The sequence below is a fragment of the Seriola aureovittata genome, chromosome 12 (genome assembly GCF_021018895.1).
Source record: "Seriola aureovittata isolate HTS-2021-v1 ecotype China chromosome 12, ASM2101889v1, whole genome shotgun sequence".
In the NCBI taxonomy this organism is placed as follows: Eukaryota; Metazoa; Chordata; class Actinopteri; order Carangiformes; family Carangidae; genus Seriola; species Seriola aureovittata.
The window spans coordinates 7,172,691-7,197,539 of NC_079375.1; the positions used below are offsets into that span (position 1 = coordinate 7,172,691).

Genomic DNA, 24,849 nt, shown 5'->3' on the forward strand with positions numbered 1-24,849 from the left:
TAGTACAGACTGCAGCAACAAGACTTCCGGCTAAATCTCCAGGACGTGAGTGTGTAACCTCTGCATAACCTCCTCTACACTGGGTGACTGTAAGTTTTCGAATCGAAATATTTAACATTTCATTGATCACATTTCAAGTAATGCATAGCAAACATCTCTGACCTGGTAATAATCTTTAAATCAAGACCCAAAGCGAGAGCCTCGGGCAGTAGCCCACAGTTCCCTTTAGTTAATCCATGAGTGAAGGGAGCTGATCTTCACTGTGAGTTCACACCAGTGGTATGGATGAAACAGCCAAGCTAGCTCCATCACTGTCTTGTTTTAAATCACCCTTTTTCAAACTGGTGATTTTATGCTAAAATTACTGCTGCATTTGGTATAATTTCTTAAAAATTAAAAATGTATATGTACCGTATATGCTTTATGTAAACTGCATCTGTCTATGCATATTTATGTCTACATGCACTTGCTCAGCACTTTATTAGTAACAATATATTGGTACTGGGCAGGGCCTCCCTTCTCTCTCAAACAGCCTTGTGAAAGTGGTTCATTATCCAGCTGCAGGTAGCCATTACAAGATGGTAACTTGTGGCCATAAAGGGATGTACATGGTCAGCAACAACACTCTGATAGGCTGGTGGTATTCAAACAATGATTGATTGGTATTGAGGGACCCAACAATGCGCCAAGAAAACATTCCCCACACCATAACACCACCACCACCACCACCAGCAGCAGCAGCAGCAGCAGCAGCGGCAGTCTGCAGTGTTGACACAAGGAAGGTTGGGTCAATGTATTCATGCTGTTGACACCAAACTCTGACCTTATCATCTCCATGCCTCAGCAGAAAATCCAGATTCATCAGACCAGGCTGCATTTTTCCAGTCTTCAACTGTCCAGTGTTGGTGAGCCTGCGCCAACTGCAGCCTCAGATTTCTGTTCTTGGTTGACGGGAGTGAAACCTGACGTGGTCTCCTGCTGTTGCAGCCCATTCACCTGAAGGCTTGACATGTAGCTGGGCCCTGTGTTGACACAAACAGTACCTGTGATTTTATGGCCACTGCCCTCAGAAAGTGTCTGTATAGCCCTGTTCCTGCTGTCTTTTAGCTTGGTAGTTTTCTCTCCCTGCTGCTAAAACCTTTGGAAATGTGCTTTGAAAAAAGAATAAATGTGTTTTGAAGATAAAGTGTATTAATATTTATGGTAAACTGCAGTTGGTACAGCTCGAATCATAAAACACATCACTTTCAGGACTCCACACACAGTTTAGAGCTGCAAATTTAAAGTTTTAAGAAGTGGAGATTTGTTGTTTTACGATGTCAACTTCACTGTGAATCCTGCATCTGTACATATAGAGGACTTAATTAGAGAAAGGTCCCAGTTGTAATAAACAGAAACAGTAGGCTGCAGCGCGCACAAACACACACATGGACTACATGCCCATGTGTGTGTTGGTATGCACGTGCATGTGTGGAAAAATTTAACAGGAAGCCAACAATGGAATAGGTGTTGACAGAGCACAATATCTGCTTGTTGTTTTTAAGGCTGAATTCCATAATGTTTCTTTACGTACTTTAACGTCTAGTTTCACGTAGAGGCTGAAGCAGCTCATTAATCAGTTTAACCCAAAAATGAATTTAAGCTTTTCTATCAACAATGTACAGTGCATTGGATTTAAAAGGAGGAATTATTAAAAAAAATGAAGAGGTATCAGCACAGTACATCATTGGGTGGTTTCAGCACTGCAAGCAAGCTAACCTTATTTATATAGCACTTTTCAGTATAAAGGGCAATGTAAGATTAAAAATGAGAGAGCTAAATGTACAGCACATTAATAATAAGAGAAACTGGAAAACTGGAAGAGGAAGTGGATTAAAAGCTAAAAGGGCATTAATGCATTAGGACATTTTCAGATGTTTTACTTCAGCAAAAGTAGAAACCATCACTTGAAAATACTGCATTACAAGTAAAAGAAAAAAACTGGAAATGTGAAAAGTGAAAATAGAAACAGAAATACAAGTATAATCAGCAAATATAATCATCTCCTGTCAGTGTTATATTTCATTAACGTCAACTAAACCGTAATGCGGTTTAATATGTTACAGTGCATGGTATATGATAAGTTATATTAAGTTCTGTATTGTAAAGTTCTAACTTCTGAAGCAGTGGTTCTCAAACTTTTTCACGTCTAGGACCCCTGACACTAATTAGACCACAGACCAGAGCTAATAAGATTTTTGCTTTTAGATGTTTTAAAGTGTTTGAGACCAAAATAGTCATACATTCTGTCATTGTGTTACTTATGGATGGAGTTAGAGTGAAAATAAATTATTCCCCTTTTTGCTGGGAACCCTCAGACGCTCTCTCAAGGTCCCCTGAGGGTCCCGGCACCCCACTTTGAGAACCACTGTGCTCAATTATCTAGTAACTAAAGCTGTAGTGAAGGAAAAAGTACAGTGTGTCCCTCTGAAATGCAGTGGAGGAGAAGTATGAAGAGGCATGAGATGGGAAGTACAAGCACATTTAACTTTGTGCTTCAGTTCAGGATTTGAGTGAATTAAAATGAGTGAAAAGAGACTGGGTGTTAATGTAAGTACATGCTACAGGTTATAATCACTACAGTGTAACGTCCCGTTCATTTATAGTCCACCTCATATTTTATGCAGCAGACGTCAAAAGATGACATGTCGTGGCTTCACTGTACTCCAGAGTAATCCGAGCAGAGATTCCCATCAAATATTGCTCAGCAGAAAATAACCATTAAACAAAACGGCCTTATCACCCTCTTGCAGGTACTCTCTTTAATTAACTGCGCCGCGCCTCCACTCTTCAGCCCTCTCAAACTCGGGGGGCTTTAAGACCCAGCAGAGATACGATAGTGAACATCTGTCTCCTCGTTCTCCACTGTATGAATTGCGCCTGGGCTCCGGTCTGAAGACACACAGGCAGCGGCAGGCGGGCTGGCACAGTGCGGACGGACTGGAGTGGATCGGGGACTGCGAATGGATGGCGCTGGACCATGAGAGAAAGTGGAGTCAGACGCACTGAGCCGCAGCGATAAGACAGCGCGCTGCAAAATGAAGACACCTATGGTAAAGGTTTCTGCCATGTAGCCCTATAGACAACTGTTTGTGCTCGCCTTCAAATCCAGCATTGTTCCGAGAAGTGCGCTCCAACCGCCGTAACACTGCTGTGTGTACACTGTCGGATCAAAAGATTAGGATCTGAACAATGGACGTCCAGCTGTGCGGGCTGTTTGACACTAAGAGCTCCAGCTTTTCTCCTACTAAACACTACAGCGTGGAGCACAGCGCGCTGGATGTTTGTTTTTTTCCTGCGTGTTAATGCAGATGCATACATTTGTGCAAGTGAATCGAATTTTATTGCTTTAAATGACTTGTATTCACGCACGCTGTCCCAGTTTAGACAGCTGTGAAATAATAATAAAAACATAGATCCACTCATCCAACAATCAGCGTTAGGCACTGTGCCGCGTAAACAAATCAAAAGGTGTCAGGAGCTGCTTATCTTATACAATTGTAATTTAATATGGGTTTATAAGGTGGCAGATCAGAGTGACTTCCACAAGGTCAGGATATCTGTGTATATGTGAACTTTTACTTTATATCTCTCTGCGTCCTCTGAGGTGTGGCGCTTACTGTAAATCTGCCTGCAGACGTGCTCCTGAACGCACCTGAGCATTGACATGCATGCTTGCAAACTAAGTAAAGGTGATCATTAACAGCCTGACATCTTGTCAATGTCATGAATATGCCCGTGCCCTTAAATTAAGTCGATAAGAGCTGAGGGTTTTGGTTGCACGTGCCATGAATTACAGGGAAGTTTGGTGTTTTATTGACAAATCAGCTGATGATGATGATGATGATGATGATGATGATGATGATGTCTGTCACTGAGAGCACGCTACCTCTCATCTGTTGTTAAGCTCATAGGTGCAGCCTAAACTCAGTTCAGTGCAGCCGGACTAATTTGTCAGCATCTGCTTGTGTCTCTGTGTCAGCGCCATGGGGTAGCCGTGCTTCTCGTGCTTCTCCTGTGCGCCAGCTTGTTCCTTGTCTACAACGGCAGCTTCAACATCGCTTCCAGGGACTCTAACGACACGCGCATCCGACAGCATGAACAGCTGCGGCGGCCCACTGAAGCCTCCGTGAGGGTGGCCAAGCCTCACGCCCCGGTCCTCCAGGGATACAGCGGCATCATCGACCATAAGGTAAACAGATGTGTCCATAATGCAGGGAACCGGCGGATGAATGGCTTCAAATGTGTGGCTAATGCGCTGCAGAGTAGGCACCAAAGCCTTTGAAAGTGAAGCCAGTTTTACTTTATCCCGTTAGGAACCCATTCCTGCACTACATCTTCACTTTCTCCACTTGAAACTTACACACGCACACGCACACACACACTCATGAATACACACCTTTCCTCCTGTCTAATGACCAGCCGTCCTGTATACCTGCACAGCTCTGTAGAGAGAGAGAGAGAGAGAGAGAGAGAGAGAGAGAGAGAGAGAGAGAGAGAGAGAGAGCGCCTCCCCCCTGTCATTTATCACAATTTTCTCCAGCACAGTGTTGCGCCACACTCAGTACCCACCTGTCGTTGCTAATAACAGCTTAGGCTACAAATGAAATCCTTGGCTGCATTCTTAGGCTCTAATTGATAAGCCCGGGAGACCTGCAGCTAGGTGAACCCTGACGTCACAGTAGGGGTGTATTGACTTCCATCTATTTACCGAGCCAGGAGAAAACAATCAATGTGAGTACTGGGGAGCGAAGGCGCTGCAAGTAAAGCAGACCTAATCACCTTGTAAAGGTTTTTTTTTTTTTTTTTTTTTGTAGGCAACATATAATAACAGTGTGCTTCTCTGCAGGCAATTTGGTAGATGGGCTGTTGGATGGTTTGTTTAGCGGTCTGCACCACTGACCCAAATGATGGCTGTGACAGTTCTCCAACAATTGGATTTGAGATGTTTGAGATTTAGAGAAATGGAAAGTTTGGAAAGACTCATGGAGGGATTATGAGACAAAGGCCCCGTGGGCACAGACACATAACAGCTCGTTCACCCCCCCTACAAAAGGAGCAAGAAACAGACTGGGAGAGACACTAAACCACAAGTAATGTGGCCACGGTTGAAGCCGCTTTGCGTCTCTCTGTAGTTGTTTTTAGTCTCTCTGTAGTCATTTTGTCTCACTCTGTAGGAGTCTGGCATCTCATCGAAGCCGCTCGATTGACTTATAGCCCAGGGGCCCCCACTAACCCCTCACACTGTGGGTTTGTGTCAGGTAGGTTCTTTGAGTGATGCGTCCCTGAGAGGACTGATGACGCTCTGAATAGCAAGCCAATCAACACTGTCATCTCTCTTTCACGATGTGTCATATGTTGATTTGCATGTGAGTAATTTGACAGCCGCCTCCCCGCTGTCGCTGCGTGGATGAGAAAAACAAGCAGCATGAACATGTATCAGCCAGACAGATTTGGAAGTCAACACATTGTTCTTGAACGTCAGAAAAAGAAACCCGGTTGGTAAATGAACTTTTGCTAAATTAAACACCAGGGGCTCTGAAGAGTCACTTAATCTTGTGACAAAGTAATGCAAGTTGGCAACAGATGGCGGAACTATTATTCATTAAAAGAAATCTCACGGGAGCAGAAACCAACAAGTGTGGAAACCTATAATGTTGGCTGCTGATAACTGTGAAAAGATCAGCTGGCAGAGTTTTCTCAGGAGAAACGCTGCCTGTCTGTCCACTTCACTTTCCCCACCTTCAGCTCCACATGTTGCAATGTGTGCTGTGAATTCACCGTTCTCTACAAAAAGTATGTGAGCAGAACGATTCTCCATTTTTTTTTTTTTTGGCATTTCATTAGTGTTATTTATGATGAGGTTATGATAGCATTTTCCTCATTAACATACTGTTAAAGCTGCAGTCTGGGGATTTGGTGATGCCAAAGTGCAGCAAGAAAGAAGCACAAGCCGTCAGACAATTAAACACATTGTGGCCAAATCCACAATTTCCCTATATTATCTGAATGATGACTCATTTATTAGACTTTGCAGACTTCCTGATTAAACATTAACACACTGCACTCACTGATTAAGACCTGGAGAGTGGGATTTATACAGAAACAGCAGAGTGAGGACAGGAAGTGAGAAGATGACATGCGCCACAACCATTTTGCTCAGTCCTCAGTTCTGCAAAGTGCTGTTTGAAGGTTAAGGTTTTAGGTTTAAGGCTGGAACTGGGTTTGCGGTAAGCCTGCAGTTGTAATGGTTCAGATTAGGATGGTTATACATAAATTATACGTTACATGTCTGCATGGCTGCAAGCGTCTACATAGGAGCGTTTGCGTGCTTCCAAAAATGAATGACTGGGCCGACAGTATGTGCTGACAGCCATGTGTGAACGTGCCTCCTTATGCAGACACGCAATGCAGTATAAACAGTACACGCATGAGCGTCGGCTGCTCACGTCTGCATCTGCTTTGGAGAACATCCAGGCCTTAAGGGTCCTGGGGAAATGCATGATGTCAATGAAGACCGCCACAAGTATACTGTAGAAGCACAGCTACACATATTTGTACAAACATGCTTTTTTTTCCCCAGTGTTTTTCACATGCATTCAGCTTTGTTTGTAACTTCCAGATAATTTGGTTTAGATAATTGGTTTAAGCTGGAGGTCTTCACAGCCTGTTTGTCACCCGGGTTGCATTAATGGACTCAACTGTAGAGCTGTGAGGAGTGAGGTTGCTTCACCCTCCAACATCTCAGTAATGTAGTAATGAATAAGATTTTAGTTTTTAATTGGAAATAATGCTCAGAAATTACAAAAAATAATTTAAAAGAAAGGGAATTTTCCTGTAAGTGTGAAAACTTTTAATGGTGGGAATTTGTATGTAGCGGTGTGCGATGTGGATCGTGGACATGGTGTGGTAAGCAACATTAAAATCCAGTTAATTCTAGTCCAGAGCTGGCGTTCAATATGCCAGAGGCTGTTTAGGTTTTTTTTTTTTGGTCTCTGAATCTGAATTATCGCACAGCAGAGTCACACAGTTCTGTCAGAAGTCGAGTGGAGCACAAATAAATAAATGAGTCAGTCATATTTGAAGACAGCTGATGGGGCACGCAGCGGCATCTTTTTATTCTCGCTGCCTGACATGCCAATAGTCAGTGACCGTGTACGTTTTGATTTGATGAGGATTTGTCTGTAATGCGTCAGTAAACTCAGCTATGGATGAGAATTGATTTTCTCCCACTGACTGGAGCAGCTGAGCATTGTAAGTAAACCGCCAATTTATTTTTTCTCTTGGCAATAAACTTATTGACATTTTGGTGACAAGGGACATCAATTAGGGCCCCAGCTTCACTGAGCATCATTTACGCTTCTTCAAACCTGCTATCATGTCACCCTTGACATTCTGCCACGGCGAGGTTCCATCAATTCTTTATGATTGGAATGCACTTTGCTACGACAGCATGTGGTAGCACATAATGCCGCACAACCTTCAAATACTTCATCCTCTAAACCATTGTATCCTCAATCCTCAACACAGATGAGCTTTCTCTGTTTATATATATATATATATATATATATATATATATATATATATAAAACAACTTTTACACTTCTCGATATATATGTATATATATAGTGTAAAAGTTGTTGGCCTTGCCTCGCATTTGTCTTCCTGCGGTGCTGAATGATCGCCATTTGGAAAAAAAATACTCTGACATGAACATTTGTCTTCTTCATCTTTGCTTGCTGACCTCTCTGCCATATTGATCTTTCTGAGATATCAGCTGGCTGGCACGCAGGGTGCAGTGCCAGTCAGCGTTTGACCGTTTCACTTTATCTTCCACTGGAGTATTAAACTCATCACAGCCCAGAAACCATTTTTAAGCCTGGTGAAGTTTTCTGCAGACTTTTGGCCAAGATCCTAAAACATTTCCCAGAACATCGTAAAGAAAAAAAAAAATGTTTCACCAACCCCTAGGTTATGAACCAAAATTGTAAGATTTTTTTTTTTTTGTATATTACAGACTCTATTTATGCATCTGCATCCATTAAATGCTATTTACCAAGTATTTTCAATGCAGCATGTTTGATTTAGGTCAGAATAAAGGCTAATTTATTTCTATCTGTGCAGCAGCTTTGGTTGGGCTGAACTTCTGCTGTGAAGACTGAGGAGGAGAGGGACGAGATAAGGAAGCAAAGAAAGAAACTTAGGACAGAGATGAAAAGGCAAAAGAAACTCTTGTGGAGTAAGGGCAAAGAGAATGAGAGAGGAGGACAAAACTAGGAAAGGGTAAGGATGGAGAGAACGATAAAAGAGAATATAGGACCCAGGAAAGGTTCAGCCTGAGAGAATGAGGAAAGAGGGAAGAAGGAGGCAGAAGCAGACACAAGAGTGAAAGATAGAGACTGAAATCCCATTGGGTTTCCTTTCTTCTAGCACTATCCTGCTTTTTATTTTCACGGTGAGAAGGAGGAGGAGGAGGAGCAGGAGGAGGAGGAGGAGGAGGAGGAGGAGAGGAAACCACTCTGCCCTGTCTCTCTGTGGAGATGCGAGGATGAGGCAGCGTAACTGTCTCCCTTTGATTGCCTCTCTGACACCAGAATCATGCAGATTCATAACTGATATCCTGCAAGTCAGGTGGAGACGAAGTAATGGAGGAGATTTCTGTGCAGACGAGAGCGAGGCGCCTTATCAGACATGAGGGGCGCCCTGATGTCACGCTGGAGAGGAATGAACGAGGCTGACTTTTCCGTTCTAACAGGAGACAAGATGTTTTTTCATATGATTAAAAGTCAAACCTTTGGCTTCTTAACAAACAAGACTTAGAGTCTTCAGTGGTGCTAACGGCTCTGCGAGACTGCACTTAAAGGAGTAGTCCACAGATTTAACACTGCACTTCTACAGTTTAAGAAAAAAAGGATTCAAATAAATGCAGTGCAACAATTGATATTGTGTTTAATAAGGTTGCCCGCAATACCCATGATGCAACTCCACCACTGACAGTCCAGTCGGAGATTGGGGTGTGTTATCCTAGTAGCGTCTAATGCAGCCTCAAGCCGCTAGCCTCAAGCAAAGCCGAGGAGGGGGCTACAGAGGTCTGGAAAGTTCACTTCTCTCTAACTCCACACTGCCAGATTTTTTTTTGTTTTTTTTTTAAGTATATTTTTTGGGCTTTTTATGCCTTTATTTAACAGTACAGTAGAGAGAGGAAATGGGGAGGCAGAGAGAGGGGGAATGACATGCAGTAAAGGGCCGTCCGATGCGGAATTCGAACCGGGGCCGACTGCAGCGAGGACTGTTGCCTCTACACATGAGGCGCCTGCTCTACCCACTGCGCCACTCGACGCCCCCACACTGCCAGATTTTATTTGATTTTCAAACTTGTTGTCTTCAATCCCGACCAATCACACGGCTCCCTCTGGAGCCATGAAAAGCTTGTTTCGCATATGTGGTAGTAAACAATCTAAGTGTAAAATCGGTGGAGCGTGTAGGCTAAGCCTGCTCACATTTGCCCATCAGCAGTACAAGCAGTACAGCTGAGGCTAATTGGAATTTAGCATTGAGTCAGATGTATCTGACAAATTTTGACCTGATGGTGGCACTAGATGAAAGTCACAGTATCAACAAAGTGAACACAATTCAGCCTTCCAAAACAACAAATGTTGGCCTCACGGTTGGAGCAATGTCGGCGTACTTAGCGACGCTATCGCGGCTTAAAGGAAAAAAGCCACAAACGGTTGTGCAGCTACAGACAGCCCCACTGAGACAGCACAAGAAATTTACAGAGCAGATTCTTCTGCACAAACTCGGGACAAGGTCGGGTTTTTAGACATATCTGGGCTGGAAATTCTCTCTGACTAGGTACACTTTGCTCGGAGGCATGAGCCAAGGAGAACGAAGCCGTCTGTGCCAAGGAGACATGACAAGGCATCTTTCTCCCAGCCACAGCTTTAGTGACAGCTGGAGAAGTGAGATGTTTAATATTTCATCTCAGACAGCCACATCTTCTGTGGTTTTCTCTGAGCAACAAAACCATTTTTCACCGTTCATTAGGATTTTGCTACGCAGTCAGCCAGCTGATAGTGAGACAGAACACTCCTCAATTAGACCGTTATGGCCAAGGACTCTGTAGTCATTTTATGCGAACTAACAGTGTTTGTGAAGTCTGCGGGGCTGTGTGCATGTGTGTGTATAAATCTGTGCATGTGTGTGTGTGTGTGTGTGAGGTCTGTCTTTGTATTTTTTACCATTAGGAGTTTTTAAATTATGAGAACTGCACAAAACATTACTGACAGATAACCACTATTTTTATGCAGAGACCTTGTTAGAATGCTAAAAATGCTCCGTTTTGACTGAAGAGAAGAGAATGGTGGTTTCGTTATATCTCAGTGGTCCCAATTGGGGCATAGTCTTGGATTTCAACTTATCTCCAGTGCATTCCGCTCCCGCCAAACATAACACAGCTTCAGGCTCTTTCCAGTGCAGGCCTGGAAAGCAATTATGGATGAAGGAGGGAGACGACAGGGGGGGGGGGGGGGGGGCTGCCCTTCGATAAGCATTCCCTCGACGGAGTAATCTCACACTTGGTGCCTTTTGGCATTCTGTGGTTAGGGAATCACTGGCGAAGTCAAACATTTTCAACATAAAGGAAGTGGAGGGAAATTTCTGGAGGCGCGTGTCACGAGCTGAATGGTGATTTCATGCTTCTCCGTGTTTTAACCTTTGGTGCTTGGTAAGCTGTACCCCGCGGGGCACTCTCCTTACTTGGCCCCCGAGAGACCTGTGAAGGATCTGAAAAGGTTAAACATCGAGAAACGGATGATACCTTTTGGCATAACATCAGGAGATAGATGATGGGCCGCCGCCGCCTTCCACTGAGAGCGAATACAAAGAGACGGCTGGCAGGAAGCATCGCAATAAAACTCAATTTCTTTGCTTTTCCATCCTCTGGCTCCTCACACACACGAGGCTAACTACATTATTCAACTCTTTAGGAGTGATTAATGAGCATGTCCTCCATGGTGGGAGAGAGGGATGATCAAACTGTTATTTGTATTGTGGCGTAATCTCTGTTTGTATGCCCTGAGCGCCCCACACACACACACACACACACACACACACACACACACACATACATGCAGCCCAGATTAGAAACATATTCGATGCCAAGGTTATTAATTATGGAGACCTGAGGTTTGCCAAAACAATGAGCATCTTGGCTAGAAGTGTAGAAAACACGGAGCAGCGTTGTATTAAAGTTGGCAAAGTTTTTAAAACTGGAAGTGACGATGTAAAAGTTGCAGAGGACCAGAGAGCCACGGAGAAAGAAAGAGCCTTCTGTAGCCTTGTAGTGTTTTGCTGATGTGACATTAAATCGTTGCCTGAACCACATTGTCTGACTTCAGTGGAAATACGCCCAATTACAGAGCGGACTTTGATGTATATCCCATCAACCCCCTACCCCATTGAGAAGACAGTGTCACGGTTATTCGTCAAAGGTTCTTTGGTCTCCCGCTCTCACTGACTGAGTCGACTGATCACACTTTCAGAGAAGTAAGCATTTTTTCCTGGGCGCATATGGAGCTGCTTCCGCCTCTTCTCTTTCCTCTCCGCATTAATTCAGGTTCTATCAACAGCAGGGTCTGTCACTGGAACCCAAATCATCATGTGGAAAATAGATACTGTAGATTGTCCAAACTCTCTGAGAACAATTTCAGATTGAGGCATCGTCCACCATGTTGAGGCCTGGACAAGTTGTTCATACAGACAGGTGCCATAGAAGCTGCCATACACGACACGGGGAAGTCACTTAACGGTTTGATGAGAATAGCCACGAGATCTCAAGATAAACTCATTAGCAAAGGAAGATTATGGACCAGCGTGTTAAAGAGCACTTTCCGCCCCCTTCATCTGGGCTAATCTATGCTAAGGAGCGTTGAAGCTGTTCTGAAGACTCGTGCTGGACCATGCTCCATTTACATTTTGGGTTGGGTTACGCTTGATCAGAACTAGCTCTTTTGGCATTGTTGTGCAACCACGTTCGTTTGAAATCAAAAGTGTTTGTAGCTGTTCCATAAAGCTTTAATGGAAGGCAAAGTGAAACGGGGGAGTATGATGTTATAATATGACGGCACACATTTGTCTCTCCTGCTCAGTGTTGCGCTCAGTTGTTCACATGGAAAGTGAAATATTTGTATCAAGAATGAAAAAAGAGAGAATCAGAGAGAGAAGTTGAAACCCTTGCTCTTTTCTCACCTCCACACAGATGATCAATCATGGCGACCAACAGTCAATCACAGATTCCCCGGCTTAATCCGGCTTCTTGACCATCCTACAAGCTCTTGTGAAGAAGCTTGCTGACCGCTTTAGCCACTTCATGTCTCTGGGGATGTTTGGATCTATCAGATCTGAAAAAACAAAACAAAACAAAATGTTAACGCCGTAAAGAACCATTTGAGACAGGGTGAGATCTGATTACTTAAAGCACCATGGGAGATCATGTATATTCTAGGCAGATTTTGAAAAGGTGTGAATGCAATTTTCTCTTCATGATGCTTATCTTCAGTGTAACCATGTCCGTAAACAGTCTGTGAAATTAGCCTCTTACAGGGACTGCCCTCTGTGACAATGGCTCTATATAAAGTTTTTAGCACAGTTATGCAGAAGCAACCACTAAAAGATCTGTGAGAAAGAAGGAACAGTGTGAATAACAGAGCAGATTCAGGTGCATTACCACCTACCTCTGGACTGGAGTAGGGCAAACCTCCATTTGCACATGGGAAAAGCAATAGAAAAATATATGTGGCTACATATACACTCAATTGCCAGTTTATTAGGTACACCTAAAACTAATGTAGTCTAATACAAGAGTCCTGTAATAAATCCTACCTTCAAGAAGGTTATAATGTTTTTCAATTGCATTAGTTTTAGTTGGCTGAACCTAATAAACTGGCAGCAGAGTGTATGTGTAAATGAAAGTGCATTGAACAGCATCTGGATTTTATTAGGAAATGGGACGCTTTAAAGGGATAGTTCGGGTTTTTTGACGTGAGGTTGTGCGAGGTACTCATAAATAGTCACTACATTACCCAGGTCCCGCGGGTCAGCTGAGTGAATCAGAAAGCGGCGTAAAACAGTGCGCTCTGTATGTACGCTTTTGCATAGGAATACGATAGTTCAGCGGTTGATAAATGTAGTGCCAAAGGAAAGTGCTGTTTTCACGGGTGTTAATCTCTGAAAAATGAATGCTACATGAAGCGTACATTTAAAGGGATCTTGGATTGTTTCGGTGAGCACACCGCCACATTCACCTCATATGGGATGGATGGTTGAGACTGAGTTTGACATGTGAGGATTACAACACTGTGCATTAACAATATAAAACCATATCCATTAAATTTGGGTTTATTTACACTGAACAACTTTTTTTGGCTAATGTGAAGTGTGAATATTTGTTTTCATGCACTTCCGCATTAGTGATATCTATATTGGAGCTGTCAGAAAAACTCAAGTTTCCCAGTCAAAGTTACAACTTGGATCCTGACATGAACTTACTGTACTTACTCTATGTCTGTTCTTCCTTTACTTTTCCACCCATGTTTTCTTTTTTTTTTTTTAGAGAAGCTACCTTTGAACAAACAGCTCTAAAACCCAAAGTATTCAGTGATATACATGGATAATGGGCAGGCTCCAGAATAAAATACCTAGTTTAATTTAGTTTGGTTTATTTGTGAGGGACGAGTACAGAGAAATAGAAGCAGTGTCTGACATACTGTACATGTAGCCAAAGCTAATTTCGAACTCCAGTCCCTTGTTGGGCATTTAGCACACACATATAAAGTAGAGCCGTCTCCTGCTGTGTGTTGATGGCTAGTTGTGCCACTGAGGTTCAGAAACATGGAGTGGAGGTCAAAGAAGAGTTGGTTAGCAATAATTTGTCCTGGTTGTTCTGTCACTTCTCTGATAAAACACAAACTCCCTTGCTACAGAGCAGAGGTGTGGCTCTGCAGTCAACATGGACAGTGGAGGGAAAAAGTTATTTGAGTAATGTGAGAATTTGTCCTCACACCTCTGTCTGTGTTCACACTTGTGCACACCTTGTCAAACACTGCGGTTGTTGGTTTGTTTGTTTGGAGCATTTCACCAAACATCACTTATGATAGCATACCTGTAGATACAGTAACGTATACATGTCACTCCCATCATCCTAGAGAGATGAGGAGGTTTATACACACTGTACCTCAGATTGTAATTTTTGTGAGATCTTGGACAACCCTCAGTCGTAGCAAGTGGGTCACACTGACATGTAGGTCAACACTGGAAGTTTCCACAATTGTCAGTACAACTAAATTGATTTCAGGCAGGGAGGCACCGGGTGTAGCTGATGTGGTGTAACTCCCACGGCCTCAGCATAATCTCATCAAAACACAGTTCTCCGACTCAATTTCCTGCAGTTAAAAATAGAATGCTATTGTTAATTGTATATTTAATTATGTTAAAACTTTCCCGAAGACAGCACTGTTTAATTGTAGCAAGTTTTAATTGCAGCCGCAAGATATTCAAAACTGTCAACATCCAGACTGCATTGAAAAAAACAGATACATAAGAAAAAGAAACCCAATACAGCTTTTCCCACCTCTTTCCTAATGTGCTATGAAAAGATTATAAGATGAACATGAATACACTGTCTGAGGACACATACAGGAACTAAAAAAACATACAAAATATATTTGAGTCAAATAACCTTCAGTAGGTATTTCAGGGTTGCACAACAATTTTTTGCTGAGTTGCTGCTCTGCTCTCTCTTGTAATGTTGTGGTGCTGCACAGAAAAATTAACCTTTACTAAACAAATAACTAGATAGACTAAATTATAGCTTGACAGCTGCTTCTGCAGGATCAATGAATGTTTGTGCTCTCAGATAATAAGATAAAAATCAAATGGGACTCATGTTTATTGTGAGCCAGCAGGCCGGTTACTTTTAAAAAGCTGCTCTAACTTTTTTGTAATGAAATAAATGCAATGCATTGTTTGCCAGCGACACAAAATCAGTGGAAATTCTTTCTTTATTAAACATTTGGAACGGCACTTGTGTATCTCTCTGATCATGCCAGCAGGGATTAAATATTTGTCGAAAGCAACTTGGCTTGTTTAAAGATTGTTTTGAGGCGAGTAATCTTTTGAAACTTCTGCCTCGTCTCAAACTGACAGTCATCTGTCAAGATAAACAAATTGAACTATGAATGAAGTGTCTTTACTTTGGTTAATAGAGGCATGACAGGCTCCGTGAATACACAACATTTCCTCCAAGATCAATGTTGATGCCCTGAAGCTCATCAAAATTAAGATTCAACACATTAATGCTGAGCTGGGAAGAAATTTTTGGAATTGAAAAAAAAAAGTTTGAACACTGAAAACAGACTTAATTTTCACTTTTACACAGAAGAAAAATGATTTGAGGACAGCTGGCTACAGCTAATGAAGTTAACGAATGCTCATTTCTGTGATGCACAAGAATATCTGACTATTGATGAGACGAAGATGACTCAATTTCCTCGACTCATAATCACAGTGTTAATTCCGTCTTCCATCATCATCTCATTAAGAATGCATCGAAACCTTGATGATGACCATGATGATGATGATGATGATGACAACATTAGATGCTCAGCTAATAACCAAGAGGAACAGATTTGACCGCACAGGCATTAATATCAGACTTCTTCATCTCTTGTGCATATGACTCGACTCCAATCAGGGTTCAAAGCCCTCCACAGCACAGAAACAGCTCTGTTAAAGATGACCAATGACCTACTGCTCACTGTTGATTCCGGGAAAAACACCATCCTCATTCTACTGGACCTTAGTGCTGCCTTCGATACCGTTGACCATGACATCCTTTTAACACATCTAGAACAGTGAGTTGGTATTAAGGGTACTGCTAAAAACACTGCTGCATAAAACACAGGATATTTTCAGTGGCTATAGACCAGTTCTCCTCCTCCTCTGCCCTTGTCACCAGTGGAGTCCCCCAGGGATCCATCCTTAGGCCAGTCCTATTCTGCCTATACATTCTGCCCCTTGGATACATCAGAAAATATAACATCTCATGCGATTTCAATGCTGACGATACACAACTTTATCTCCCACTAAAATCTATAGACTCCCTTCAACCTCTCCTGGACTGCTTTAAGGACTTTACTTCAGTTCTGTACTTCAGTTATATTTGACCCTCTAAATCCAGAACCCAACTCGCAAGTAATCTTGACCATCTTATCCCATATGTGAAGCCTCCTGCTAAAAACCTGGCTGTAATCCTTGACCTTTAAGCTCTGCCTTGACAAACATAATACCTCTGTTATTAAAAGTAGTTACTTTCAGTTAAGAACCCTCTCCAAACTGAAACCAATTCTGTCCTTCATTGACCTCAAGAAAGTAATCGACGCCTTTATCACTTCTCAACTGGACTATTGTAATTTTCTGTATTTAGGCCTTCCTCAGACTTCACCATCTCACTTACAGTTGGTCCAGAATGCAGCTGTGAGGATGTTGACTGGTACTAAAAACTGCAAGCACATCACCCCAGTCTAAGCCTCCCTTCACTGGCTTCCTGTTCACTTCAGAATTCAATTCAAGACCCTGCTGATTACATTCAATGGTCAGGCCCCACCTTACATCTCAGATCTCATCCACTGGCGCCCAGCTCTTAGATCTCTCAGATCTCAAAGTTCAACCCTTCTACATGTCACACAAGCTCATCTCAAACTAAAAGGTGACAGAGCCTTCGCTCCAAAACTATGGAACCCCCTACCACCTGACATCAGATGTGCTCCTCCCATCTCCATTTTTAAATCTAGTTTAAAGACATATTTTTATTCACTGGCCTTTTAGATCACTAAACTCCTAGTCCATTGTCATGTTCATATTGAGCACTTGCTCCCTGTTGACTACTTGTTATGCACTTTATACATTTGTTTTACCTGCTTATTTTATTAATTTGAATTGCCCTTTGTACAGCACTTTGGTCAGCTCAAGCTGTGTTTAAATGTGTTATATAAATAATGTTGACTTGACTTGACTATTGTTATAGATTAAACTAGCAGTTTCCAACCTTTTTGGCTTACATTAACTCTAAAATGATCAGATTAAGTAATTTAAAGTGATAGCTTGGGTTATTCGACGTGGGGTTGTGTGAGGTACTCATCTACAGTCAGGTTATTACCTACAGTAGATTCAGATTGGCGTGCTCCCAGTTTAGAGAAGCAGCCGGGAGCACCGGCACAGAAGCTGAGCGATGTGCTGCAGCGGATGGGGTCAGCGAAAAAACGTGTTTTAGCCACACGTCAAATACCCCAAACTATCACTTTAAATCTTTGTTTGTTGCTCTTCATTATTTTAAAAAACCCAGCAAAGATAATAAAAATCTTTGTGGCTTCCACCCTATGATGGGAATCATTGGTCTAAAATACACAATGATATATAAAGCAGTTAGTTTCTTCCATATGATAATACATAAGTCACAGAGGTCATTTTTCTGCAGAATGAGTCATTTTTTTCATTCTTTAAATACATTATGGTGCTTTTGTATTTTCATTGAAGTAAAAGTTTGAATGCAGAACTTCCAGTTGCTTCAGGTATTTTTACATTGTTGTATTGGTGCTTTTGCTCAGTGAAGGCTCTGAATGCTCCCTCCAGCACTGTGGCTATGTGAAATTCACTTTCTCCTCAGTGTGAGATAGTGTGAACATGGCTGATCAGGGCTCATTAAGGGATAAAACAGTGTGGGAGCACCTCACCGACAGAAAGCTGTTAGCATGCGTGCGTGCATTGTTTGTGTCTTTATGAATTCCTGCTAGACAGAATACACTCAGGATTAGACTAATGAGCCCTGTGTTTGTGGGGGAGGCTCATCACCTTGGTGAAAAGCTGAAAAAAAGGGGAAAAAAACAACAACCTCCAAACAGCCATTTATTGATGTGAGTTGGATCCAGAGCTGCTGGCAGGAATGATTTCTTTCACTGTGAAGCTCAACCTGCATGTTCCTAATCACCAGTTTGGCTATTATCACATCTCAGGTGCGTATCCATTAAGTAAATGAATAGGCATTACCTTGGCACTAAACATTAGCATTGTGATTCATTTCATTAGCGTTTTCCTATTTAAAGTCTGTGTCTCTGGGAATGCAGCGGAAAAATGCATAAACAAGCGCTCCTCCCCTCCCCAAGTTCCACCTGGTTGCTCAGGGAATTTAAGCTCTGCCATGCAGATTATGGGGCTTATCATCATCATCATCATCATCATTATTGTTATTAATATTAATATGGGATCTTTTATTTAAGTAAAAGCATCAATGCCTCAATATAAAAATGACATTACAAATAAAAGTCCTATATTCAAAATTCAACTTCAGAAGAAAAATGAACCCTGAATCAGTCTGTTATCAGCGTTTAACTGTTGTCGTTGGTTGAAGTGTTGTCAGTTTTGTCTATTTAATATTCAGTAAGTTAGTTAGTTAGTTTTTCCCAACTTAGTTGATCCCCGAGGGTCGGGCCGCTCCAAAGGGTCACAAGACGTATCTGAAGGGTTGTGAGATGATTAATAGGAGAGGAAAGATGAAAAAACAAAGTTCTGCCGCTTCATTTTTTTCAGACTTTTCTCTAATCTTTGCTTTTTGTGAAACATTGCATACTTTTACCTCTTTGATCTCCGAATTTAGTGAAGTCATCAAGAAGCCATGAAGTTTGGAGCGGAAATCACTCTTTGGTGGAACAGCGAACAACTCATTAGTCAAGTCTCAAACCAAATGTAGCTCCAGGAGAAAAAAAAAAAAAAAAAAGAAGCAAATTCCATTTACCGCTGTTATGCAAATATTAGGAGGTGGAAACATCAAGATTAACAGCTGGTGGTGCTAATTTTACCATCAGGTGCCATTAAACCACTGAGCACCAGTCAGACCCCAAACACTGGAAAACCAGGTTGAAAGACTACACATATTGGATGGCTTTTGTTTGCCAGTATGTTTTGTCTTTTACATCATGATTTATTTACTAAGTCTGTTTCCACATTTAGTTTTTATCGGTTAACATTTTTGGGCGTCTTCGAATAGGTTTCAAATTCCTGGTATTTATGTTGAAATGCAGAAGTATAACGTAGCATTAAAACTTAAATATTCTAGTAAAGTACAAGTGCCTCCTGGTGCAGTATTTGAGTAAATGTAATTACTTAATTTCCACCGTTTACAGAGACACATTTATGCACATAAACACACCCTCAAGCACAGAGACACACTCACGTGTCCTGCTTGCCAGTATAAAATCTGCCGCCTCCCAGGAGATTCTTCCTGCTTGACAAGTGTTGTCACTGGCAGCTGGTGTTTTACACACACACACACACACACACACACACACACACACACACACACACACACACATACCCACGCACACCCTTTTTGGTTACTGTCTCTCATTATCCTCTGTTCCAGCACATAATGGACTCACTCCAACTAGAATATTTACTATTGGAAATGTTTTCAGAGGGAAGCACAGCTTTCCCAAACATAGAGCCTGTAGTATTGGTGATGTATTATTGATGTCTCCTTTTTGTTTTTCTTGGGCTTGTTGTTATATTGTGAGAACACAACAATAATTGCTCCTTTGGGACTCAGCTCGACGGGATTTATTACACTCGCACTCCAAGATTTAACAGCCAGTCTCCAGCCTGGAAGAAGAAGTTTTCGCATTGGTGTGAAAATTGCCTGTTTGCCCTTGTTCACAACAAACTTGTCATCTTGAGTTTGACGGTTAACAGTTCGTCTTGAGTGCCATATTCAAATTTCCTCCCGCTGTCCCTACCCATGCATATATTTGGCTCCACGCTAGGATTATGCTGCACCTTTTATCTTTCAGTTTCATTTTCAACTCGCCGTATCTCGTGTAGAAAAGGGACTTTCGCAGCGTGGCGGCGGACGTGACGTGAAAATTAAATGGCGGCGTGCACACCTTGCGCTCAGACATCTCTTCCAAGTCATTACTCTCACCAGACTTCTCTTGACAAGATCATCTTCTCCTCATCGATTCACTCCATTGTTTACCACCGGTAACCATGCCTATCACTCCCAACAACTGATCCGAGAGGATTATGGGAACATATCAGCCCAGTGGATCAATAAGCGGAGTGCTGATGAAGGCTGCCGTGAGCTCACTTGTAAATGTGAAATCTCCTCCAACGCGTGATTGACTTCAGGTGCCTGGATGCGCTCAGGAAGGGAAATCCTGCAGATGTTTTTAATGATGTTTGCGAAGGTGCCGCCACTTTGCGCTCGTGTAATGACCTCATCAGATATCATAACTTGTGTTGCAGCGGTGAAGTATAGACTCTGTGCGATTCTAACTTTTCCCCATCAAAGGATGCCCCTGAAATCCCTCCCTGTCTCTCTCAAGGTCCTGCCTTACATTTCCTGGTCTCCGAAGTGCTTCTTTCTCTGACAGCCACTCCTTTTTCTTGTTCCTCTTTTTCATCTCTATGAGATTGCCTTTCATTTTCCTCCCCCCTCTCGGCCCCGCCTCTGTCTCTCACTCCCCCCCCCTCCATTCCCACTCTTTCCCTTCGTCTTTCTCCCATCTTTCTCCCTCCCTCTCTCTTCCTAATGTCCCCCTGTCATTTCCTCCGGGCTTTTTCTTCCTCTATCTTCTCCACTCGCCACCTCCTGCTGCAATTTCAGAGCAAAAAGAGGGGGTAAGAAGGAGAGATTCTTTGACCTGGTAAATTGCACCTCATCTTTTGTATTCATGCCAAGACAATCACTCCTACAAGGATGTGGTGTCTGTGTGGTCCTCGCAGCAGTAGCTCACTCCTCTCCTATCTGGGTGGAGGTTATAGGGACAAGCAATGGCTGCATCATTGTACACCGCACCGGCGGCTAGCAAGCTGATATGGAGCCAATTAAGGCGAAAGAGTGTGTGTTGTAACAAGCTGCAACCCGATTGTCTCCACACTCCCACTGGCTTGACACATCGGGCTGCCTGGATCCGGTCTTTCTTTCCAGCTGCTCATACTAATAGAAACTCACAGCGAGAGGAGCTGTTTGTTCTCTTCTCCGGGTCACCCGCACCAGATGAGGTGAGGGAGAGGAGGAGGAGGAGGGGGGTCACTTTTTATCTGGGAGAAAAGAGTGAGAGAGGAACAAGGTGCAGCAGTGTTCTTTTCACCTTCTCATGCAGGTGGTGAGGAGAGTTAAGGTTTAATGACACGGAGTCTCGCCCCCGGGACAGAGTCGGGCTGCACAAGAGCTGCAGAGGGGTTCGGCATACAAGGGTATTTTCGATCGGGGAGGCAGCGCAGGGGGTGTGAGACAGAAATCAAGCTGTGGATCCAGTGTGGGTGGACACAATAATAGCAACAGCTGTATAATCAAATGTACTCCAGAGAAGTGCTGAAGCACTGTGTTCAAGTTTTGTTGAGAAAGTGGCAAAGAGATGAAGCCAGAACTTTGTGGTCAGTCGTGAGGCCAGATAAGCACTGCACCTAAAGACTGATTCATCTCTGAGAGGGCTCTGGGTTAGTCAGTGAGAAAGTTTAACTTGGCTCAACTTTTGCCAGCTTTCAGTAACACACTTCCTCAACCAGTCAAATACATGTAACTGTACACTCCTGGGTCCGTGTACTTGGCGGCCAATAATCTTTCATTTTGAAATGAGGAAACCAAAATCTGTAATGTAGTTTTTTTCCGATTCCCATTTAGAAATAGCGAAACAAAAAAACGGAAAACAACCCATTTCCTGACTTCCTGCTATGTTACAAGCGGCATACTAATCACAACTTCCGGGTCACACCAAAAAGAATCAACGCAAAATTGAGAAAGCTGATTTCAACACGAGTATTTCAATTCCCAATTTCAAATTTAATAATCACATCAAGGAAAACAGATAATGGTTTGTTTTTTCGTCGTTTTCAAAAATGGTACCTGGGAAACGAGTCATTTCCCAATTTTGGTTTTCTCATTTCAAAACGAAAATTCGTTAGCCGCCAAGTATTGTATCGTGTTGTGTATCGTAGTTTGGTAGCGACTGAATTTTGTCAGGAGCACAGAGTATCGAAAACTGTTAATTATCAAAAATTGGCAGCAAAATATTTTCCCAGATTTTTTTCTCTTCTTTTTTTTTTTTAATCAGACAGTTTCTGATCCAAATCACAATTTTGTCAATATTAGGCAGATTTCTTGTGCGTTCAGACATCAGGGTGGCATCTAACGGTTATTTTCAATATTGACTATCACGAAGAGGATAATTCTACTTCTGTGTGTCTTTGTGAGCTGGAAAATCTGCCCTCGTCGATTCTTAAACCACTGTGCAGTCTGGTGCAGTGATGTCCACCAGACTTTTTGCAGTAGGATAACATCGCCACACTACTTATGCCTTTACTGCTTTTCATAACAGATGAAAAATATTACTGCTTAACATGAGCAGGACTGTTTTTATTGTAAGTAGTGTGTTGCTGGCGTCCATTGAAAATCGTTTGTTATTTGAATAAATGCTCAGAGCTGTTGTATTAGTCATTGTTAGCATGACCTCAAGAGACCCCAAGCACAGGTCGCTTTAAGTACTTTAACACACAACAAATGCTCCATCACTGTTCTATAATGGATGCTCTTTTCTTCTCCATTATCTTAATGCTTCAACTCTAAAAGCTGTACATCTTCTGTCTGTTTACATATACCTGCTTTCTCCATTAGTCTCACTGTGTTAGATGGACAACGTCAAACCTACATCACAGTCTTGTCAAAATCCAAGGTGACGGCGTGTGAGAGGAGATTTTGTAGGTTTTGTTTGTTCTGCAAGATAAATGTAAAAAAAAAAAAAACACGTTCTGCGTTTGGTTGATTTAAGACTTGTCACCGTTGTGTCTGCGTGACAGTCTCTCTGGACACCTCGCTGCAAATAAAACAGACTCCTAAAATGCAGCTTTAGACACTGATCAGTTTATTTGACAGCACCAGGCAGCCATCAATTTGTCAACCAAGTTTTTATGAACCGCTGTCCAAACTGTTTATTTTATTTTTTTAAACATAATTTTTTATACTACTTTTAGCCAAATCAATGTTTTTGTTACCCACTCAGGCTACAGCAGTCCTCTATTATCTGTTCTATCTCTTCCTCTATAAACAAACACAAACAACATGGATCCATGGTTCTGGTTCACACGTGTCGCGCCGCTGAATAATTTGTGTCTTTGTCAGAATTTTTTTTTCCTGGCCGTGATGATGCAGTTGAAGTTCAAGGGTGGCAGATGTATTTTGCAGTAGTGTGTTTTTTGTTCTGTTTGCTTGTGTGTGTTTGTGAGAGAGAGAGAGAGAGAGAGAGAGAGAGAGAGACTCGGTTGATGTCCTCTAAACTGTTGCATCCCTCTCCAGCGGCCGTACACTTTTACTTTGATTACAAACGTGAACGCAGGCACACATTAAATCATTAGATCTCCTCTCTGTGGCACTGTCTTTGTCACACACACAAACACACACACACACACACACACAGTGAACAGCCATCTTTACACCCCTGCTTGCTTTGAAGATCAGAGCTCCGCCGACAATCTCTCCTCTCCTCCAAACACCATGGATGATATCAGCTCTTGTTTCAAGCAGTGCCCTCCTAACAAGATCATCCCCCATGTCACTTATCCCAAAAACAAAAAAAAACACTCTCAACCTCCATCAATGAGTTTTTATTAACTTCTTTTTGGGTCAGATGCTATTTTCTTTCCGAGGTAGATAATTGCCCTACATCAAAGATGTCTTCTTTTCAAGGTGCTCACAGAAAAACCCTGCCCTAATTAAGACCAGAGCGTCAGAGCAGCAGGAGCTGTCAACCTGGCGTATGACTGCTGACCGCGAGAACCCCTAATTGCCCCTGTTTCGATATCCACTCCCTCCCTCTCCTTCCTCCTCCTCCTCTTCCCCACTCCTCTCCTCGTCTTCATTAGCTCTCAGCAGCGCTTGTTTCCCCACCTCAGCTCTCTCTAATGACCGGCCAAACGTGCATGCTGGACAAACAGCTCCAAATAAGCCCTCCTCCACTGACTGTGCCCTGCAGCACTCAACCTGCCGGAGTGTGTATGTTTGTGTGTGTGTGTGTCTGTGCCAACGCTCATCAGCACAACAGAAGCAGACTTGATTTTCCCCTAAATAGAGTGCCTTTACTACCATAACTGAACGCACCCCTCTCTCTCTCGCTCTCTCTCTCTCTCTCTGCTGTTGCCTCCAGCTGTCGAGATTTTACTCTAATTTGGTAACTGTCCTCATTCAGCTCCTCCCATCTATTCTTCCTTTGCTGCTATCAACTCTAATTGGTGTTTTGTTTCTCCATTCGCTAATTCTCTATTCATTTGCTCTTTTACTCTCTGTCTATCTGTACTCTCTATCCCAGTGCAGTTCATTTCTTCATCCTTGGATTTCCTTCTTTCATTCCCCCCGACGTTGGTTTCCTTTTAATCATAATCGTATCATAAATTACTCATTTTGGTTCTCACAGTAGGGAGCAGTTTAAGAAATTAACTTTTTTGCATTTTTGTCCCTTTATCTGATTTTAGAAGGTTTTTTTCCCTGGTCTTTTTCACAGGCAATTTTAGTGAATGATGAAATAATACATTAGAATTGCAAATATACGCTCGATTCATCTCAGTCAGATATGTATTAACTTGGTCCCCCTGGTAGAAGAAGATTGTGTTCCATCACTCTCTGATTTTTTTGTAATATGGGTTGTCTAATTTGTCACAGCTGTTGTTTGTTGCTTAGGATTTTCAGCCAGGTTAGGGTCTGTCACTTGG

At 42.5% G+C, this 24,849-nt stretch overlaps 1 protein-coding gene across 1 annotated transcript in view; it reads left to right on the plus strand.

Moving 5' to 3' along the window:
• Positions 1-2,940: 2,940 nt before the first annotated feature.
• Positions 2,941-24,849, plus strand: part of st6galnac5a (ST6 (alpha-N-acetyl-neuraminyl-2,3-beta-galactosyl-1,3)-N-acetylgalactosaminide alpha-2,6-sialyltransferase 5a) — a 51,456-nt gene continuing 29,547 nt past the window's right edge. The window contains exons 1-2 of the mRNA XM_056391296.1: positions 2,941-3,092; positions 4,022-4,231. Coding sequence (XP_056247271.1) covers positions 3,078-3,092; positions 4,022-4,231 — 225 coding nt within the window. The 5' untranslated portion in view covers positions 2,941-3,077. The remainder of the gene's footprint in view (positions 3,093-4,021; positions 4,232-24,849) is intronic.